Source organism: Lineus longissimus, chromosome 2, assembly GCF_910592395.1.
Source record: "Lineus longissimus chromosome 2, tnLinLong1.2, whole genome shotgun sequence".
In the NCBI taxonomy this organism is placed as follows: Eukaryota; Metazoa; Nemertea; class Pilidiophora; order Heteronemertea; family Lineidae; genus Lineus; species Lineus longissimus.
In genome coordinates this window covers 25,183,983-25,200,826 of record NC_088309.1, presented here as the reverse complement: position 1 = coordinate 25,200,826, position 16,844 = coordinate 25,183,983, and the positions used below count along the sequence as shown (strand labels likewise).

Below are 16,844 nucleotides of genomic sequence, written 5' to 3'. Positions count from 1 at the left end.
CCGTACCCATCGATGATGTCCTTTCTTGTTTCTCGTGGCAGATTAGGAGAGTTGAAAGAGGGGTCAAAACATAGTTCCTTTAAAAAGCAGTTATGCCCGATGTTTAAAATGAACCGAAGATACAAGGTGCTGAAGGAGTGCCAAGAGCTGGCCAAGTATTCTCCAGAGTAAAGGGTGTTGGACTACATGTTCGGTTTGTTTAAGGAGATGGGGTCATACTCTGACCTTAGGTCATGAATTGAATCATGCTTGATCATGTCTCATGTGGTTTTAATAGCCAACAACATGATTGATTGATGATTGGGTGCATAATTTTTTGTGATTCTATATAGGCCATAGACCATCATTGTTGTGATCACTTATAAGGCCAGCATGCAATGATCGAAAGGACACCATAGGCGAAATGATAAAAAGTTGAGTTATAAAAGTTTTAAAAGTAGGAATTTTTTTTAAATGCAACAAATACAGACAGGTAAAAGTTGTCAAATGTTTTGAGCGAAATGGAGGACTTGGACAAGGTTCTCGGCCGTTTGGGTGGATATGGTCGATGGCAACTTTACGTGTACACATTGTGGTGCACATTTTCAATGGCGACGGACTGTTTCCAGGATATCGTCTACAATTTCACCGGTAGGTAGCGTTCCAGTTGAGATTAAATAATCAAACGAAAAACACTCCCTATGGCCGTTCAGATGTTTTGGTGCAGACTGTCCCATTTGCTGGACTCGATGAAAGTTTCCTGAACGTTTTCCGAAAGGCTTCCACGCACCTGTGATTAAAAACGACAATTGATTGTTAAACAATAAATTTCATTTCGGTTACGGCATTTCTCCTCCTACATTTCAATTCATTTCCAAAGCGCCGCGCAAACGAGCGATTTAAGTCACTGCGACCGGCGGCGGAGCTACATCCAATTGGCCAATTTGTTGAATTGTTTAACCAAGGCCGTCGCAGTTCAGCCACAAATCATCATGTCGTGCTCCGTCACAGGGTGCAGGGACGTTATCGCTCGCTTGGTGCTTAACCGCGCATCCAAAATCAATATCAAAGTCTATAGTTCATTTGGGGAGGAAACGGGAGTTACTCCTTCTAATCACTATAAAGACAATCTTAATGCTATTGGCCAAGGACATAATAAGAGGTTATCGAAGAAATTACATGATCACACAGGCCGATAACAGGGAAACAACTGACGTAGATTGTAAAAATGCTTTGCAGTAAATACAAAAGGTAGTGAAATGGACAAATACGTTGTTGTAAAGGAAGCCTTCCAGAAGCTGGGGAGGTACGTAAGATGGCCTTGCAATTGTGTACTCACACGGCTTGGTCTCTATTTAGTCAACAGCCAGGAGTCTAAAGGCAAGATGAAGATTCACGATGTCGCCAACATGGGTCTCACCACCCATGACAGTACAATGAAACTATTCTCCGATCGGGTTACGTCATTGAAAGATATTCGGTTAATTCCTAAATTTTTAGGCCACTGCGGGTCTCATGTAATGCCATGTGCGGGATATCGATTCGATATAATCAAACAGTCTTGTAAACTGGGCTAAGTGTTGAACTGGCACTCTTCTGATCCCCAGAAAATGGAAGGAGGTGCGAATGCTGTCGAAAATGCCCTGCAAGAGCTTGGGACGTACGGGAAATGGCAGCTGTACAGGCACACGCTGTGGTCTCTGTTCAGCCAAGCGGTATATGTTTTTCATTTCATTGGCGTGACTTTTTACGGTAAGCATATATCTGTGGGGATATTTTCAAAATTGACCAAATCGTATTCGTTTTGTTGAATTTTACCCTTTTTTGTTCAAGATTAGACACATTGAAAATGTTGAGGTAAGCAACTCGTCTGGGGTTGATATTGATAATGATGATGATGATGTAGATGACGCATGTGTTACATCCTCGACTCCGTCTGATGAAGAATTGCAATTTTTCGGACGACCTTTCGAAATATTTATAATAATAATGCTTAAACTGACTGCATGTAGATTAGTGCATGATTATGAAAAGAATTAACACATCCGACCTGACCATAGGATAAATCAGATCAATATGTCAAGTAATATGACAAGTGGTCCTCTTCGATACTCTTAGCAAACAAAATAATGATAAGATCTCGAACTACATGTGACATTACACAGACTATGAAAAGTATATATTCGATGTGCTACGCAAAGACCCCCAAAGGTGCTCGATGAGTATAGAGCCATAATGCAGATGACCTTTCTTCAGCTCTCTCTTGGCCCCTGCAGTCGTCGCATGGTCAGGGTCCGCCGATCTGTACGTCCTGTTGTTACTGACTTATAGCTCAGCAAGCACCAGTATCCGTAACGTTTGGTCATACGGGCTCTACCGCATTGCTATCAAGTTATTTTATTACCGTACATTTGGTTCGTAGGAGGCGTTCCTGAACACCACTGCCGTGTTCCAGAAAATCTGACGTCCACAGTTTCCAACGTCGGGAAGTGTAAACTTTACTTCAATACGACGGGCGAGGAGACATCATGCATCTACGGTATGGAGTACCCAGACAAGAATTTCGGCCAGACTATAGTCACAGAGGTAAATACTGCTGACCCGAAATAAAATGAATTGGTTGCAAAAGTCCAACACGAGGAGACGTTCGTAGTCCAGAAGCTGCAGTCATCTCCACAGTTTAACAGCTGCGGTTGCCGCCATAGGGAAACTACGCTCGAAACCAGCTGTTTGTTGGTACAAATGTAATTAAAAGTTTCTTGCCAGCCGTGGCCCAGTAAACGACTTTAGATACAATAAACGGCTGGACAGTACTTTTAGTTTACACTCCCTTTCGTTTCAGTGGGATCTGGTGTGCGAACAGAACTTTTACGCCGAACTTTCTCAGACCTTGTACACAATCGGCACTATGGTCGGATCCATGGCCATTTCACCTCTCTCGGACATGTTCGGTAGAAAGACCGTCCATCTGGGCGCTCAGGTCCTTACCGCCATCATCTCTACTGCTTCGGCCCTGGTTCCCAACTACGCAGCATTCGTTGTCCTGAGGACTCTTTCCGGGGTTGTTGCACCGGTAGGTGTCGCTTTTAATGATTTCACACTGATAGTTGAGACTACAGTAGTTCTCGGAATCCGATAGATTTAGAATTTTCTTCTGTTGAGAAACAGAACTTGGTATACCTCCACCAACAAACAGTGAAACTGAAACTTCAGAGAGCATATTTTCTGCTCCCTTTATCTGTTGACACCCGAACGGGGGCTGCAGCAAATTTGGGCAATTGTTTCCCTCAAACGACTTCTCTCTGCATTTAACGTTGCTGAGTGCGACCTAAAACATAGTTGTTACTACATGCATGGTTGGTGCTCGTATTGTGTATTTTTAATGCTATACATGTTCTTAAATATTTTCATATCCATGCAGGGTGCAATTCTAACTGGCATCATCGCTTCGTGTGAAGTATTCGCAGCAAAACAGCGGACCTTCGCTGGACAGTTCATCTACTTCTGGTGGGTTGTCTACCTGTTGATGCTGGGTGGACTAGCCTACGCATTGCCAAATTGGAGGCATTTGGTTCTGGCACTTTCGCTTATTCCTTTGTTTTCGTTAGTGGGAATATGGTAAGAACATTTATAAACACGTATAGTAAACTTGAAAATCCATCAAAATATCTTGCAGAAGAGAAGATTTAAGAATATCACACTCTCAGATCAGAAAATTGCTTCTCCAGTTTTGCGGCTAACAACTAAATACATTTAAATGTACGAGTAGTGCAATATTATCACATAGGCCTACATGTACTCGCTCGATTGGGGGAATAAGAAAAAGAATGACATTTCATGGTTTATTCCTGATGTTATGTTGATAACCCCTTACCTTCATTACATCATTACAGGCTACTCCCAGAATCTATACCATGGCTTGTCGCAAATAACAGAATAGAGGAAGCTGAAGAAATTCTCAGGGATGCTGCTAAAATGAACAAATTAGAAGTGCCCGATCATCCTCTCGCCAAACTGATTCTGCCCCTGTTAAAACGCGAGGATAGTGACATGGGGACGGACTCTGTGGTTCTGTACGAAAAGAACCAGGAAGCGGAGGTAAGACAAGACAAGATTATTCATTCAATCAGAAGGTCTAAGAGAGGCAAGTACATCAGCCAAAATTGGAAGCTTATTCCTCATCTATCCTTCAATATATTGAAAAGCTCTAACAACAGAATGTGTAGTGTAGGCAGGATAACATTATGGTCTTACATATACATATATTTCATCACCAGGCCCATCAGGCATGTCACATGAAAGAACAGCTGGAGATCTGAGAACAGCGTTTTTTGAAGCATCATTTTACAGAAATATTGATATAATGGCAAGTTCTACTACAAAGTTTCATGATGACGCCCCGATGACGACACAGATTTATCGGATTCTGATTGGCTGAGAACATGTGTACCAATGTACACTGTACTGCCCGAAAGGTTAAGGAAAAAAATTCGCGGCCGCGGTCCACTGCGTCCGGAGTAGAATAAAGAAGCGTACCGTTATATCATGGAACTTATATCGTATTCCGTCTAACAATGTTTGCAAACTATTTCGCCAGGTTTTGTATTTTTACAGGGCAGTGAAGTTGCCATTAAACAGAGTGGAAACATGAAGAAGAGGGGCGGATTTATGAACACCTTGAAGGAAGCCATGCGGCGGCGGAGGTCCAGTCAGATTCCCGAGTCCACACACGAGAAGGGGGAGAACCTCATTGCCGCTTGTCGGAGACATAAGATTGTTCTGAAGAATCTTATCATGTTGTGCTTCCTATGGTATGTAAGTCAAAGAGCCCTACTAAGACGAAAACGCGGGAAGTGCATTTGGACAGCCTTGAGAAAGTCACAACTTGATGACGCTCGATTAATAGCCGGGAAAACGTGAAGAAATGTGAGGTTTCTTCCTTCATGTACATGTAATCTCCGGTATTTTTAAAGTAAAAATCTCATCAAATCACAGATCAAAGTAACCAGGAGGTTACAACCAGCTTTTGCCTTACCAGGCCGGGCAGCTATAACAGTGCATATATATTTCATAAATGTCTTCGATCCTGGAATTGGCAGGTTCGTTCGTCACCCTCCGTAGGTCAACCAACTTGGCTGTATTCAAACCCCGATTACACAAATAGGAAATTCTATGACTACATGTAGCAGTTCAATGCTTGGTAACTCTATTGGCACATAGGTACATAACAAGTCGTATGTCGAACAGCTACATGTGACTGGATTTCTTTTGTTTTGACTTTCTCTTCATATTGTACATGTAGGTTTGCGAATGGGTTGGTCTACTATGGCATGGCCCTTTCTTCAACCAGCCTTGCTGGAGATAGATTCCTCAACTACTTCTTGAATGCCTTGGCAGAGTTACCATCAGTTGCCCTCTGTGTATGGATGTTACAAAAGTGAGTTTACATGTTTGGCATCTTCCATCAATTTCCGAAAAAGCCATGGTCATTCTGGTCGTTGTCTTTACTTGGGAAGTAGATCCCGCGTTTTTTTTCTAGTTATGCCTATCATGATGAGTGGTGCTTTTCTTTCAGATTCGGGAGAAGGTGGCCTATTTGTTTGTTCCACATCTTAGTTGGCTTATCACTTGGTTTTCTTGTGTTCATTCCAACGGAAACTGGTAAGTGATCATGTCAAGGATCTCCTTTGACGTAGCCCGAGACTTTCCGATTGAGGGAGCGATTTAGATGACCGATATTGCCAATTATGGGATTATAGCGCGTGACATCATGTCGGGCGACCCTGATAGTTGAGAATATGTGGTTAGTTTATTCAAACCAACAAATTCTATAGGAAGAGAGAAGTACCGAGTTGCATTTCTCCGTATTGAGGATGCTCGTGCCCAAAATCTAAACGAAAACGAGAATGAGCCCATTACATCGAAAACATACTTTTGTATTAAATGCATGTTTAAGATCAAATAAACGATTCAGCAAGTATGATTCAAGCTGCAGGACTGGATGGTCAATTCGGCCGAATAACATCTGTCAATCCTTGGTCACGACGTTTCCGGCAATTTTCTTCTTTTTTTGCAGCGGATGGGACTAACCTGATCCCGCTTGTGATAACGATGAACGTAATTGGGAGGTTTGCTATAACCTTCACTTTCAACGCACTGATCATGTACTCCCTAGAGCTGTTTCCAACGAACGCTAGGTAAGTATAATGGGTAGACATCTGTGCGAACCACCAAACACACATGTATCATACGCGCTTCATTGACAGGTCTATATAACCTTTTTTTCAAGACACTAACAGGCCGAAATGCCAAGATGACCATGCAGCCATGATTTTCGGAAAGGTTAGCGCGGACATTGCAGTCATGGTGCAGCTTTAGCCTTCTTTGTTTGCCAGTAAAAGTAGGATCGTGAAATATTCAGAGAATCCTTCTTGGATTCTCCTGGTCATGCAAGACCCAGAAGTTCCAAACAAGTTAGTCACTGACTTTAGCGTTCGTGGCAAAACTGAAGGAGACAATGGCAAACTAAGGTTAACGCCAAGTTTGTTGCTAAACTAATTCAGAACAATCATGCAGGTCCATGTCGACTGAAGAGCTAAACACTCCATGAGGCTACATAAAAAGCTTGCTCACACTGCTTTATTTCGATTACCTTACATGTATATGTACATGTACATGTGTAATGTAATATCATATTCTGGTTCCAGAAACTCTGGTCTTGGCGTAGCCTCATTCTTTGGGCGCATAGCTGGCTGTTTCGCCCCATTCACTACGCTTCTGGTGAGTAAAGGCTAATTGTTAAGCTTCTTAAAATCACCACAGCTGTTAGAACAAACTAAAGTGTATATCATAATGAATAGAACAAGAACGACCAGAAAAATATTGAAATTCACCAGGGAACGCCCGCTGAAATACATCTTCAAGAATTTACTATGCATCTTTTTGGCAAACGACTGTCCTATAAACCTTGCGCATGCCTTATTCCTTATGGACATCGGTCTATATTTCATGTCGATATATCTTAAGTTGCTTCCTTCCGCCTTCTACGATGATATTTACTTGCCAGCTTACTTCGACAGACTAACAAAACATAATATCACACGTTGTTTCAAAATTTGTCTTAAACACCTTTGAACAAGTCAATATTGTTTGCTTTAAATCAGTATATTCTTTGTTGTAGTTGCGGTTGAGTACCTGGCTGCCTGGTGTGATATTCGGCGTAGTTAGTCTGATTGGGGGACTATGCGTGCTGTTCCTGACTGAGACAGTCAACAAGCCCCTCCCGGAGCACGCCGTTCAGATCAAAAACTGGCACAACGAGCAGAGCTTCTTTCCGTGCTTGAAAAGAAAGAACGTATCGGAAAAGGATTTGGAGATTCACGATCCGAAAATAGAACTTTGATACTTAAATGATGATAAAAAACCGACATCACAGAACCAAAACGGTTAATGCAGTCAGTGCTCGCATTTAGTAAGAAAATGTTTCCGGATTGCAACAAAGCACAGAAGAGCATCAGTCTGATACGGCATCGACGATGACATAGAATTGTTCTTTGTAAACCTTCTTACCGGTGTAAAAATAATTGGAACTAATATGCCGAGGAGGCTTTTGAAAAATAAATGAAACAATGAAACTTCGTGGTGTTTTTTCATCATTGTCATCTTACAGTCAGTCTTTGTGCAAAGTCGGACATCTAACTGTGTCTAAGGCAAAAGAACTGTTACAAGAATACACACAATTTTGTTGCGAGAAATAAAAATACTAGGAGTGATTTTATTTCCATAGAATAAAGCAGTCGCAGAACTTGTGTCAACTTCTAAATAATTTTATGTTATGCTAGTATAAGTACGTGTATTTGGAATCGAAGGATATACAAATAAAATTCAAACTCTTCAGAAAAATCAAAACTTAAACAGTGGATAGCGTACATCCATGAGGCAACTGATGATCATGATGGTTTAGTTGCAGAACTTCCCCTGCTGTTCCATAATATTGAGTTCACGGTCCATCTGACAGACTGCTAACACGCCACAGCACATCATGTCACAGTGGTCCGTGCAGATTCCACCCTGTCAATTGAAGAAAAAACATTACCCTTTTTAGAGCGCTTTTTCCATACCGTATATGCTAAGAATTGGGACGTGGAAAAATTACTCATTGCCCATTGCTCAATAGTATTTTGGCCTGAACAGCAAGTCAATTTTTTAGAGCAATAAGCAGGATGGAAGTCAAAGACGGGCGTGATTCCAAAATGGTAGACACTTTCACCAGTCTCCGTCTTCCATGCAATCATAAGGTATCTGAGATCGAGGTAGGCTATTATGGTCTACCAAAATGGTGGACGGGAAGGACACAGGGACATATTATGGCCTATTGGAACTGTTTTCGTTTGAAATCTCTCTATCACCGAATCCTTACCTGAATTCGATAACGTTCACGCATCTTTGTCCTGAGAGCCGCCATGCCCCCGGGAAGGCAAGGCACACAGCAGCATTCACCCATCCGTGACGTCATCTGACCAACCAAGCAGGTGTAGCAGAACATGGCGCAAAAACCTGATGAAGAAAAAGCCAATTCGGCTACAGCACTAATTTTCATGTCAGATTCTCATTACTACATTAACGAAGTGGTTGTCCAGAGCACATGATCATTAGTTATTTATGCGGACTCCCATGGGTTTGCATTTCAACTATGGATACACGAAGTTTTACTTCACATTTTTTTGGTTACTTCCGGCGCAGGGGGGGGGCTTTATAAAAATATTAATAAAGACTTCTCTATGAAACAAGCGTATGCAAAAGAGAAGTAAGGAACACACATGTATAGATATAGCGGTTCTCGACGAAACTTTTCATTGTTGTAAAATATTGTCGATTTCAGTTGTGAAACTCGATGCTATCAAGCTAGCAAATGCACGTATCGGTTAGCTAGGCCTATACGAAAAATCATTAGTTGCCTTAGCAACAGACATAGGCATGAAAACCTCGTCTGAAAGGATAGCAATATGAACTTACATGTTTTGTAATCGTGACAACACGCACATAGTCCGGTTGACCAATCTCTCCTCGGTTGAACGAACTGAGTCTGAAGGACGGGTTGCTGGATAGCCACAGTAACTGCTGGAGCCGGCTGCTGGATCCACACATTTTGATTTGGGTTAGGGAAGGGTTGTATAATAGCCATGAAACAAACAATATCACCCAAGCTAGTTGAAATCTCCGATTTAATGATTGTTTTTTATTGTCGCGATGTGTCAAGTATCGAAGAAAATTAAATCGCTGCGCAATCTGGGTTCTAGGGACAAGTGGGGACGAGATATTTTCTGTAAAATGGTCTTCTGGACGGCCCTAAACCTGCCCCCCCCCCCCCCGCTAATCTAAGACCCCGGGCCAAACTGTGAAATTATCATGCAGCGATAATCTGGAACGAAAATTTCCTCATTTTATGAATGGCTAGGATATGTCTATCTGGATAAGATAGCGTCCCCCCTTGATATATACATCTATCTGTTTATTCCTCTTTAGTTAGAAGACAAAAAATATGACAACAAGGTAGTGTATAACAAGAAGTCAAAGTGCAAGTAGAATAATTATGTACAGATTGGTATCATATAGTTTGACGTCTACGGCAGTGCGGTATTACTGAGAGTCATACACTGTATGTTGAACATGCTTAGATCATGTAGATGATCACGCGTTGACCACAATTTTTAGCAATGTCATATTGTCGGTGTAATCCAGTCCATCTGGCCGAGCGGCGTTTCGGAAAGCTCGCAATCATCCATATTCCAAAGAGCGGCGTTAACATACATTACATTCGTTCTCCACACGTTGCCGATTTAACTGGAAAACGGCTTAAAAGTCTATTGCAGGCGGGTGCGTGACCACCAAGACGTTCCCGAAAAACGTCCAGCTGGTGACTTCAACTTGACTTTCTGGCGATAGATTGAACTACCCAACATATGATGAAGAAAGTTCGTGATATACTACAGTGTGATTATACCGCTGGACTCTTCAATATGATCGGCCCTATTGTCGCTATTGTGGTTGGAGCAGCTTTGGCGGATTGACGTCATCTAGTCAAGTTGATTGTTTGGTAATTGTTGCTAGGTAAACCTTGATGTCTGGTAAACCTGGTAACAATCATGAAATGCAATGAAACACTACTGTAGCAGTGTTGTTCATTTAAAAGACACATTTTGACGAAGTCACAAGCCACCTCGTTCTCGTTTTCGGATCAGCATTTAAACCTCTCTAATATTTGAAATGGATCGATATAGGTTAAAAAAACGAGGAAATAATGTTCTATGCTAGGCCAGGCGCAGCCTGCACGTACAGACATGCAAGTGCCGATAATGGGTGATTTATGCAGCATCATGAAAAATGTCTTTTACGTGTCGGCCAATCGGCCTGGTTGACCCGAACGGTCGATGAAAATTCAATTCAGTCCGACGATTTCGAAGAATCAGTTCCCGGTAAACGTAACATCTCGTCCCCATGGTATCATTTGCATTGAGTGGTATTTAAACATGATTCTATCAAAATAGAATCGTTGGGACCCAGGCTGTTTTTGTGGCTAGTTATATATAATTGTGTGCCTTGGATACCAGATTGTTTACATCTGCTAAGCACTGGATCAAAAACTCACCTAGGATTAAAGACAATTTTTTCAATTTGACGAACTCGAATTCGTTTTCCAGTTAAATCGGTACTATCTACATGCTCATAACTTTTCCGAGTTCTACCCAGGGAGGAACTCTTTAAAGGATTAAAGTCAAATTTTCAATTGGACGAACTCGAATTGGTTTCTCTGTTTGCAAATATGACGGAACCTGTCCAACATCACCCTATCAACCAACATTCACATCATCAAAACCAGGTTCAACCCTACCAGCCAAACGCAGCCCAATACCAACAAAACCAAGCTCCAATGCCGAATGTAATGGTTCAACAGCCAGTCGCTCCAACCGTGATGCAGATTCAGACACAGTTGGTCACCAGCCAGCCCCAGCCGCTGAGAGAGTGGTCCACCGATCTCTTCGCGTGTTGTGTAGACTTTAAAACTTGTAAGTAAACATGCTTGGCTTAGCTTAATGTTATGGAAAGCATTTATTCTTATCCGAAAAGACACTACGAATCATGGTAATTGTTCCCTTTCAATGATTTATACAGAGAGGAACTTCATCAGAACATAAAACCTTTGTTCAAAACGGTTTTTTTTCATTTTTTCTGCAGCAAAACTTGACCGTACTAGTATGCCGCATCGTCTGCATGGTTTCTGTATTTCTGTGAACACGCCTCAACGACGAAAGGGGTGGCAGAAAACTCGAAAATATCACGGCGGTGAAAATATTGCTTCCATAAACCAGATAACAGTTTACTTGAAGGCTTCTCTTTCGTTATTAGGTTGCTGTGCCATCTGCTGTCTCGGTTGCCTAGTTTCGAAGGTCAATGATCGAATGGGGGAGTGCTGCTGTGTTCCTTACCTTCCTGGTGGGATGCTGGCATTGAGAACCAAGATGCGAGAGCGATATCGCATTCAGGTAATTACATGTATGCTCATTTGAGGACTTTGTCACCTCAGTGCACGTGAATGGAGAATATTTCTAGAACTGTGAGTCTGTTGCGTAGAAGCGCACATTAAGTCTTTAGTCAGTAAGATGGCAAAGAGTTCAATGTCTCGGCGTGATTGTCACCGATGAAAGTCGCGTGAATACCGAAACAATGATGAGCGCGTTTCAGTCGCATGCCCGCCGCGAAATATTTTATGTATGATTCATGATGCCAACACCTGTGCCTGAGAAAATCGCAACGATAAGATATTCGAAACTACAATCACTACTATAATGGACGTAGAGCTGAAATAGTTTGTCACACATCTCCTCCGTCAGTTCAGATCGGATGACCTCGAAACTTTTCCTGAAAGTCGTGGTTGATATGGAGATGGTCCTCGCCAGGTAAAACTTGGTAAACTTTGCAGCGATCTCGGAGAAATAGCATTTTTTGTTCTTTCTTTATATGGGCATACTAATTAACATAAGGGGCCTTTTCAGCAGGTCTGATTTGCATATGGGGCCATCTATTAAATCAAAAGTGTGGGATTAAACAAAAATAAGCCGGGAAAGTATTGGGGCCACTATATGTTTAAAGCATTCATCTTTCCGCAATTTTCCACCTTTATTGTGGTCGTACTCTTTCACCTTACGTTGTTAATCGCTCTTAATTTTTCTAAGTACCGTATGGGAATTCATCACGTGATACACGTCACATTATAACAAAACCGCCTCACCCGACCCAAGCACTGGGCGCAAAGTAGCGCACAGCTCCCTATATGAATACCCGGGGCAAATATAAAATATGATATAAAATCCCGATTAACATTTCTTTACTGCAATAAAAACAGGCTAACCACTGCAGATTAACAAGTAAGTGAGTGTTCCGGAACGAGTGGAGTCCGTGCCGAGGCTGTCGAAAAAACCCTAGGCGAACTACTTCCTCCGTCTGGTGCAGCTGCCACCCACTATATGCTCGCGGCATTTGTTGTACTAAGTTCGTAACACGCCAACTCTTTACCATTCGCGAAATAGTTCGTCAAAATAAGTCGAGACCACATTGAAGAGTGGTGGAGTTTGATTTTTCCGGTCGTTTTGGCCAAAAACGCGTATAGTGTAAGTAATTTGGAGGAAAATCGTCCCCCCAAATCATCCTGTTCGATTTGTAATCACTTGGGTCGGCGCGGAGTGATCCACATCACAAATCGACCTATTTTACGCATATCAAAATCAAAACAACATCACAACCCCCAGACATATCATTTCATTTCACCAAAATTGCCCCGACCCCACAGTAAGCCAACACCCTAAATCAACCCGCGCCACGGGTATTATGCTAGTACATACAACATGCCAAATGCACTGAGTGTATTTTGTTTCAGGTAATCTCGAAAACTAGTTTTTAATCTGGACAATATCGAAATTCTTTTTTCTTGACTGCAGGGTGGAATCTTCAAGGACAACTGCATCATTTATTGGTGTGGTCTATGCTCTATTTGCCAGATGGACCGTGAGCTGAACATAATGGAACAGCAGGGACAGTTCTGCCGTAACTAAGATTACGTCACACTAACTGCAATTATATACAATTCTGGACAATGCCTGATATATAAAATCAGATATCGAGACTAATAACTAAATAATTAGATTATCTAAATAATTAGATTATCAATGATGTGATTGTTAGAGAACCGCCACTTAGTGTCCGCGTATGTTAACACCCATCTCACATAATGGCAACCCCAAACCCGGTGAATTCAATGTAAACGCCGCTCAGTGCAAATGTTATATCAAAATAGATTATTCGATAGTTTTCTGCTTTCTTTTTCTGAAAACCTTATACTGAGGATAGTTTTTTTTGGAGTGGGCATGCGAGAACAACGCACTTCACTTTGTTATGCCCCACTCCACTCAAACCGAACCAACAAAAACATACTATTGGAGTGGAGGAATGGAAGCATCGGCGCCTATCTCACCCATCCTGAGATACAGCTTTTTGATACTCCTACCTCGTATATAAAAAAATATCGAGAGGCGGAGTATATTTTAAATCACGTGTCTCACCAGTCAAGCAAGGCTTTCCCAATTTGCCAAGTTGTCGCCAATTCGGGCTAAAAAAGCCCTCCCCGACTGAACCAGGACTATACCATCGGCGGAGCTAAATCGGGAATCGAGTTTCACGGTGATTGCTGCTAGGGACCAAAGCGCCGCGTAGCGGCAAAAAAGGAATCTGGCGAGACATTTATAACGGGGTCACCGTCACTTATTATTGGACTTATAGCGCATTTACGGGGTTGCAACTATTTTGCTTTATAGTGTCACCAGGAAGAAAAGCATGCGACCTAACGCCGATCTATTTGTATAAACTGATAATTGGAAGATTTATAGCAGGAAACATCAATAAAATAATCATTCCACGTCGTCTTTTGAGGGCATTTTTGATTGTAAAAAATATATGTGTACGTCACCGGAGACTCTGCAATGATAATTTTATCACAGCAGTCTCGCGCAAGTAGAAGTTCTTTACCTATTAGTTCTTCACTTATTAATCTCAATGTCTGGCGCAAAGCCAGACGTTTTCCATTACGATTTCACTACGATGTTTGACAAGAAGGAGCAGTGCGCGAGATATGCTAATGAGCAGACTTCCCTCGCTTCAGTTTTGGAAGAATGTTCCATATCGCGCTAAGCTGACCACTGCTGACCATGACAGGCGTGCATTGGACTGGTACAGGTTGGAACTGAACATTGAATATGCTGGTTGTGACGCTTTCTGATGAGAAGTTGGTCGTGACTGATGCAGTATCCTTGGACTTGTCCACAGCATCATTCAATCATTGCTCTCTGAGCTGCCTTGATTCTGTACTTACCCAAATACTGAGACCAAATGCCTGTTGACTGTGCTTTAAGAGAGACTGGCGCCATGCCTAGTCTCTCTTAAAGCACAGTCAACAGACACCAACCCCCTCAGACTCAGAAACCACAAACGCCCAACCCTTCCTGCTACCTTAATGCTTCTGGATTGCAGACTGATAGTTACCCAACCACTCTCTTGATTATATTACATGGGTCGCCTCAGCGGGCCTATAGGGTATTAGGCTATTCCCTGAATAGCTCCGATGTCATCTTCTTGTTTGAACTGTTGTAGATAAATTAGGGTAGACCAAAAATGTCACTAGCTCATTGCAGAGGTTATACTCTGCGTTAATTAGGACAGATGGGTACGAGACGGCGCAGTGCATGGAGGCAAACAAGCGAGCGAAGAGGCGTTCTCCAATATTACGACAACGTTATATTCAGGTTTTGCAACACCAAACAACGAGGTACGAACTACCGAGGTCAGTCGTGTCATTCAGCTGTGTTAATTCATTTCATGCAACACTCGAAAATCTTCTTCATATACCTATGTGTGGAATCAGAGAAACGTCTCAAAGAAGGCATCAATGTATACATTCACGAGGGACAATAGACTTTGTACTTTGTCGTTCGTATATAGCTCTTCGTAGTAAGAGTTGCGAAACGTGCCCAATATCAGTATACATTGTGTATCGATCGTTTCTGGTTGGAGCGCCAATCGTCAAAGCGATACCGAGTACCTCTGGCCATTTCCCGGAAAAGCGCTCGTCAAATTGATTTTCCGCAGCCTTTTCTTCCCGTCTACTGCATTATAGGGAGTTTTTGCAAATGCATGACCTCATTGTTCGACCTGATAACGAAGTCGAACAATGGAAAAGCCGTTCACGTTGACGTTTCGGGGGGGTTGCGCAAACTCCCTATTATAGGTATCAGGAGAGTGAATGAAGTATGGAACTTCTATTATTTCATTCTGTATTTGTTGCCAAATCAGCTTTATTAGGTGTAATCATCAGACAAAGTAATCTGGTCCAGTTTTATGACACACTCCTCCATGACTTGGCTCGCATCTGGTCCTTCAGCCTCTGGATTGTATTGCTGAAAACGAGAGATTCCAAATTTATAAAACATACGAAGATCTAGGACCGCTAAAATATGGAGCACAACACTGGCCTGGCATCATTTCGACATCCTCAGTATTGCAGACCTGAACCCCAGTGGGGTCAGAAAACTACTGCGTTATACCTCCTTACCTTTGTAGTAAACTTCAACAGCACCTGGTATACTCCCGGCTCTAAATTGGACGCACGCGACGTTTCCTTTGGACTCGAAAGTGGTTCCTATTACTTCTCTGTACAGGGCCTCCTTAGACCAGACTTGGGAAGTCAACACTGGTGAATCATTGCACTGGCCATCGAAGATTTTAAATGATTCTCCTGGTGCTAGGCTCAGATGTTTGACCGTTAGGGCTATCCTAGTACCAGGCAGTCCTCCAGGAGGAAGAGTGATAAGTTTCTGGCCACCGCCAGGATGGAAAACATATTTTATGGTGCCTTCCAGTGAATCTGAAAGAAGATGGTGAGTAACAGGGCATTTTTGAAACGGTTTACTCGGAAAAGACTCTCCCGGAGATGTGGGGGATGACAAAATGACACTTTTCAAAATTTATCCGGACAAATCAAGGTCAAAAACACTGCCCCACATTTTTTTGGTGACTTCTTTGACCCCCTGTTCCTCTTCCGCCGCTAGCTACGCCCAAGAATATAAGAGTCATTCATCGTAACAGCTAAGAGAATCCATAACTTATAAGCAGGACGAGGCGTATACAGATGATATGCGTTAATGAACACGCACTTACCGAAAGAGAAGGCTCCACCCACTAATGCAAGGACCGCAAGGAGAACGTTCCACGTCATTGTCGCTGTCGATTTTGATATCCGGCCACTGACAAACCAACAGGCCTATACATATATAATAATCTTGATCACTTAGGTATCACTTAGATATCAATGTATACATGGTTCATCAGCGCTGATGCGGATGAACTTTCCGGAAAAATTCAAATAAACTCGAGTAAGAGATAAGGTTGAAATTTCGGATCGGGTATCTGGTCAGATGTTGGGCTGCACACCTTTTCCCACGAGAATCGATGTGGGACAAGATACTTTTTGGTTATTTAATCAGGGAGTTGTTACAACTGTTTAGCGATTCATTCAACAACTCATGTTGTTTAACTTGAATTAATATATACCACTCATAATTTACGTTTGGTAATGGAGAGAAAAAAAGTCTTCTAGAAAGTTGGTGGTCATTATCACTGACTGTGCACTACGACTGAAAGGAAAAGGTGGAGTCAACTTCCAACGACAATTCGTCTGCTTCCTTATCTTTGCCTACTCTTCACAAAGAAGGCAAGCGGGAAAGGCACGCACAACACTGGACCTGATAGGAAAATATGTT

At 42.2% G+C, this 16,844-nt stretch overlaps 3 protein-coding genes across 4 annotated transcripts; 2 read left to right on the top strand and 1 right to left on the bottom strand.

Moving 5' to 3' along the window:
- The first annotated feature begins 10 nt into the window (after positions 1-10).
- Positions 11-7,617, top strand: LOC135483191 (solute carrier family 22 member 3-like). Of its 2 annotated transcripts, XM_064763836.1 has the most exons (12): positions 11-630; positions 1,587-1,731; positions 2,402-2,565; positions 2,822-3,052; positions 3,401-3,597; positions 3,873-4,077; positions 4,594-4,790; positions 5,282-5,416; positions 5,555-5,640; positions 6,056-6,176; positions 6,687-6,759; positions 7,160-7,617. In XM_064763836.1, exons 1-12 carry the CDS (start codon positions 541-543, stop codon positions 7,379-7,381), a joined length of 1,866 nt encoding a protein of 621 aa, XP_064619906.1. In that variant the 5' UTR covers positions 11-540; the 3' UTR covers positions 7,382-7,617. The 2 variants fall into 2 exon arrangements, with proteins under 2 accessions (XP_064619906.1, XP_064619908.1); XM_064763838.1 differs by lacking the exon at positions 1,587-1,731.
- Positions 7,618-10,616: 2,999 nt separating this feature from the next.
- LOC135483042 (cornifelin-like) lies at positions 10,617-13,932 on the top strand. The gene is made up of 3 exons (XM_064763541.1): positions 10,617-11,045; positions 11,386-11,522; positions 12,975-13,932. The coding sequence occupies exons 1-3, from the start codon at positions 10,802-10,804 to the stop codon at positions 13,086-13,088; spliced, it is 495 nt and encodes a 164-aa protein (XP_064619611.1). The 5' UTR covers positions 10,617-10,801; the 3' UTR covers positions 13,089-13,932.
- A 1,415-nt stretch (positions 13,933-15,347) lies between these two features.
- LOC135483212 (uncharacterized) lies at positions 15,348-16,359 on the bottom strand. Its single transcript, XM_064763873.1, has 3 exons — positions 16,243-16,359; positions 15,638-15,949; positions 15,348-15,482 (listed from the first exon to the last, which is right to left on the bottom strand). Exons 1-3 carry the CDS (start codon positions 16,298-16,300, stop codon positions 15,463-15,465), a joined length of 390 nt encoding a protein of 129 aa, XP_064619943.1. The 5' UTR covers positions 16,301-16,359; the 3' UTR covers positions 15,348-15,462.
- Positions 16,360-16,844: the final 485 nt, after the last annotated feature.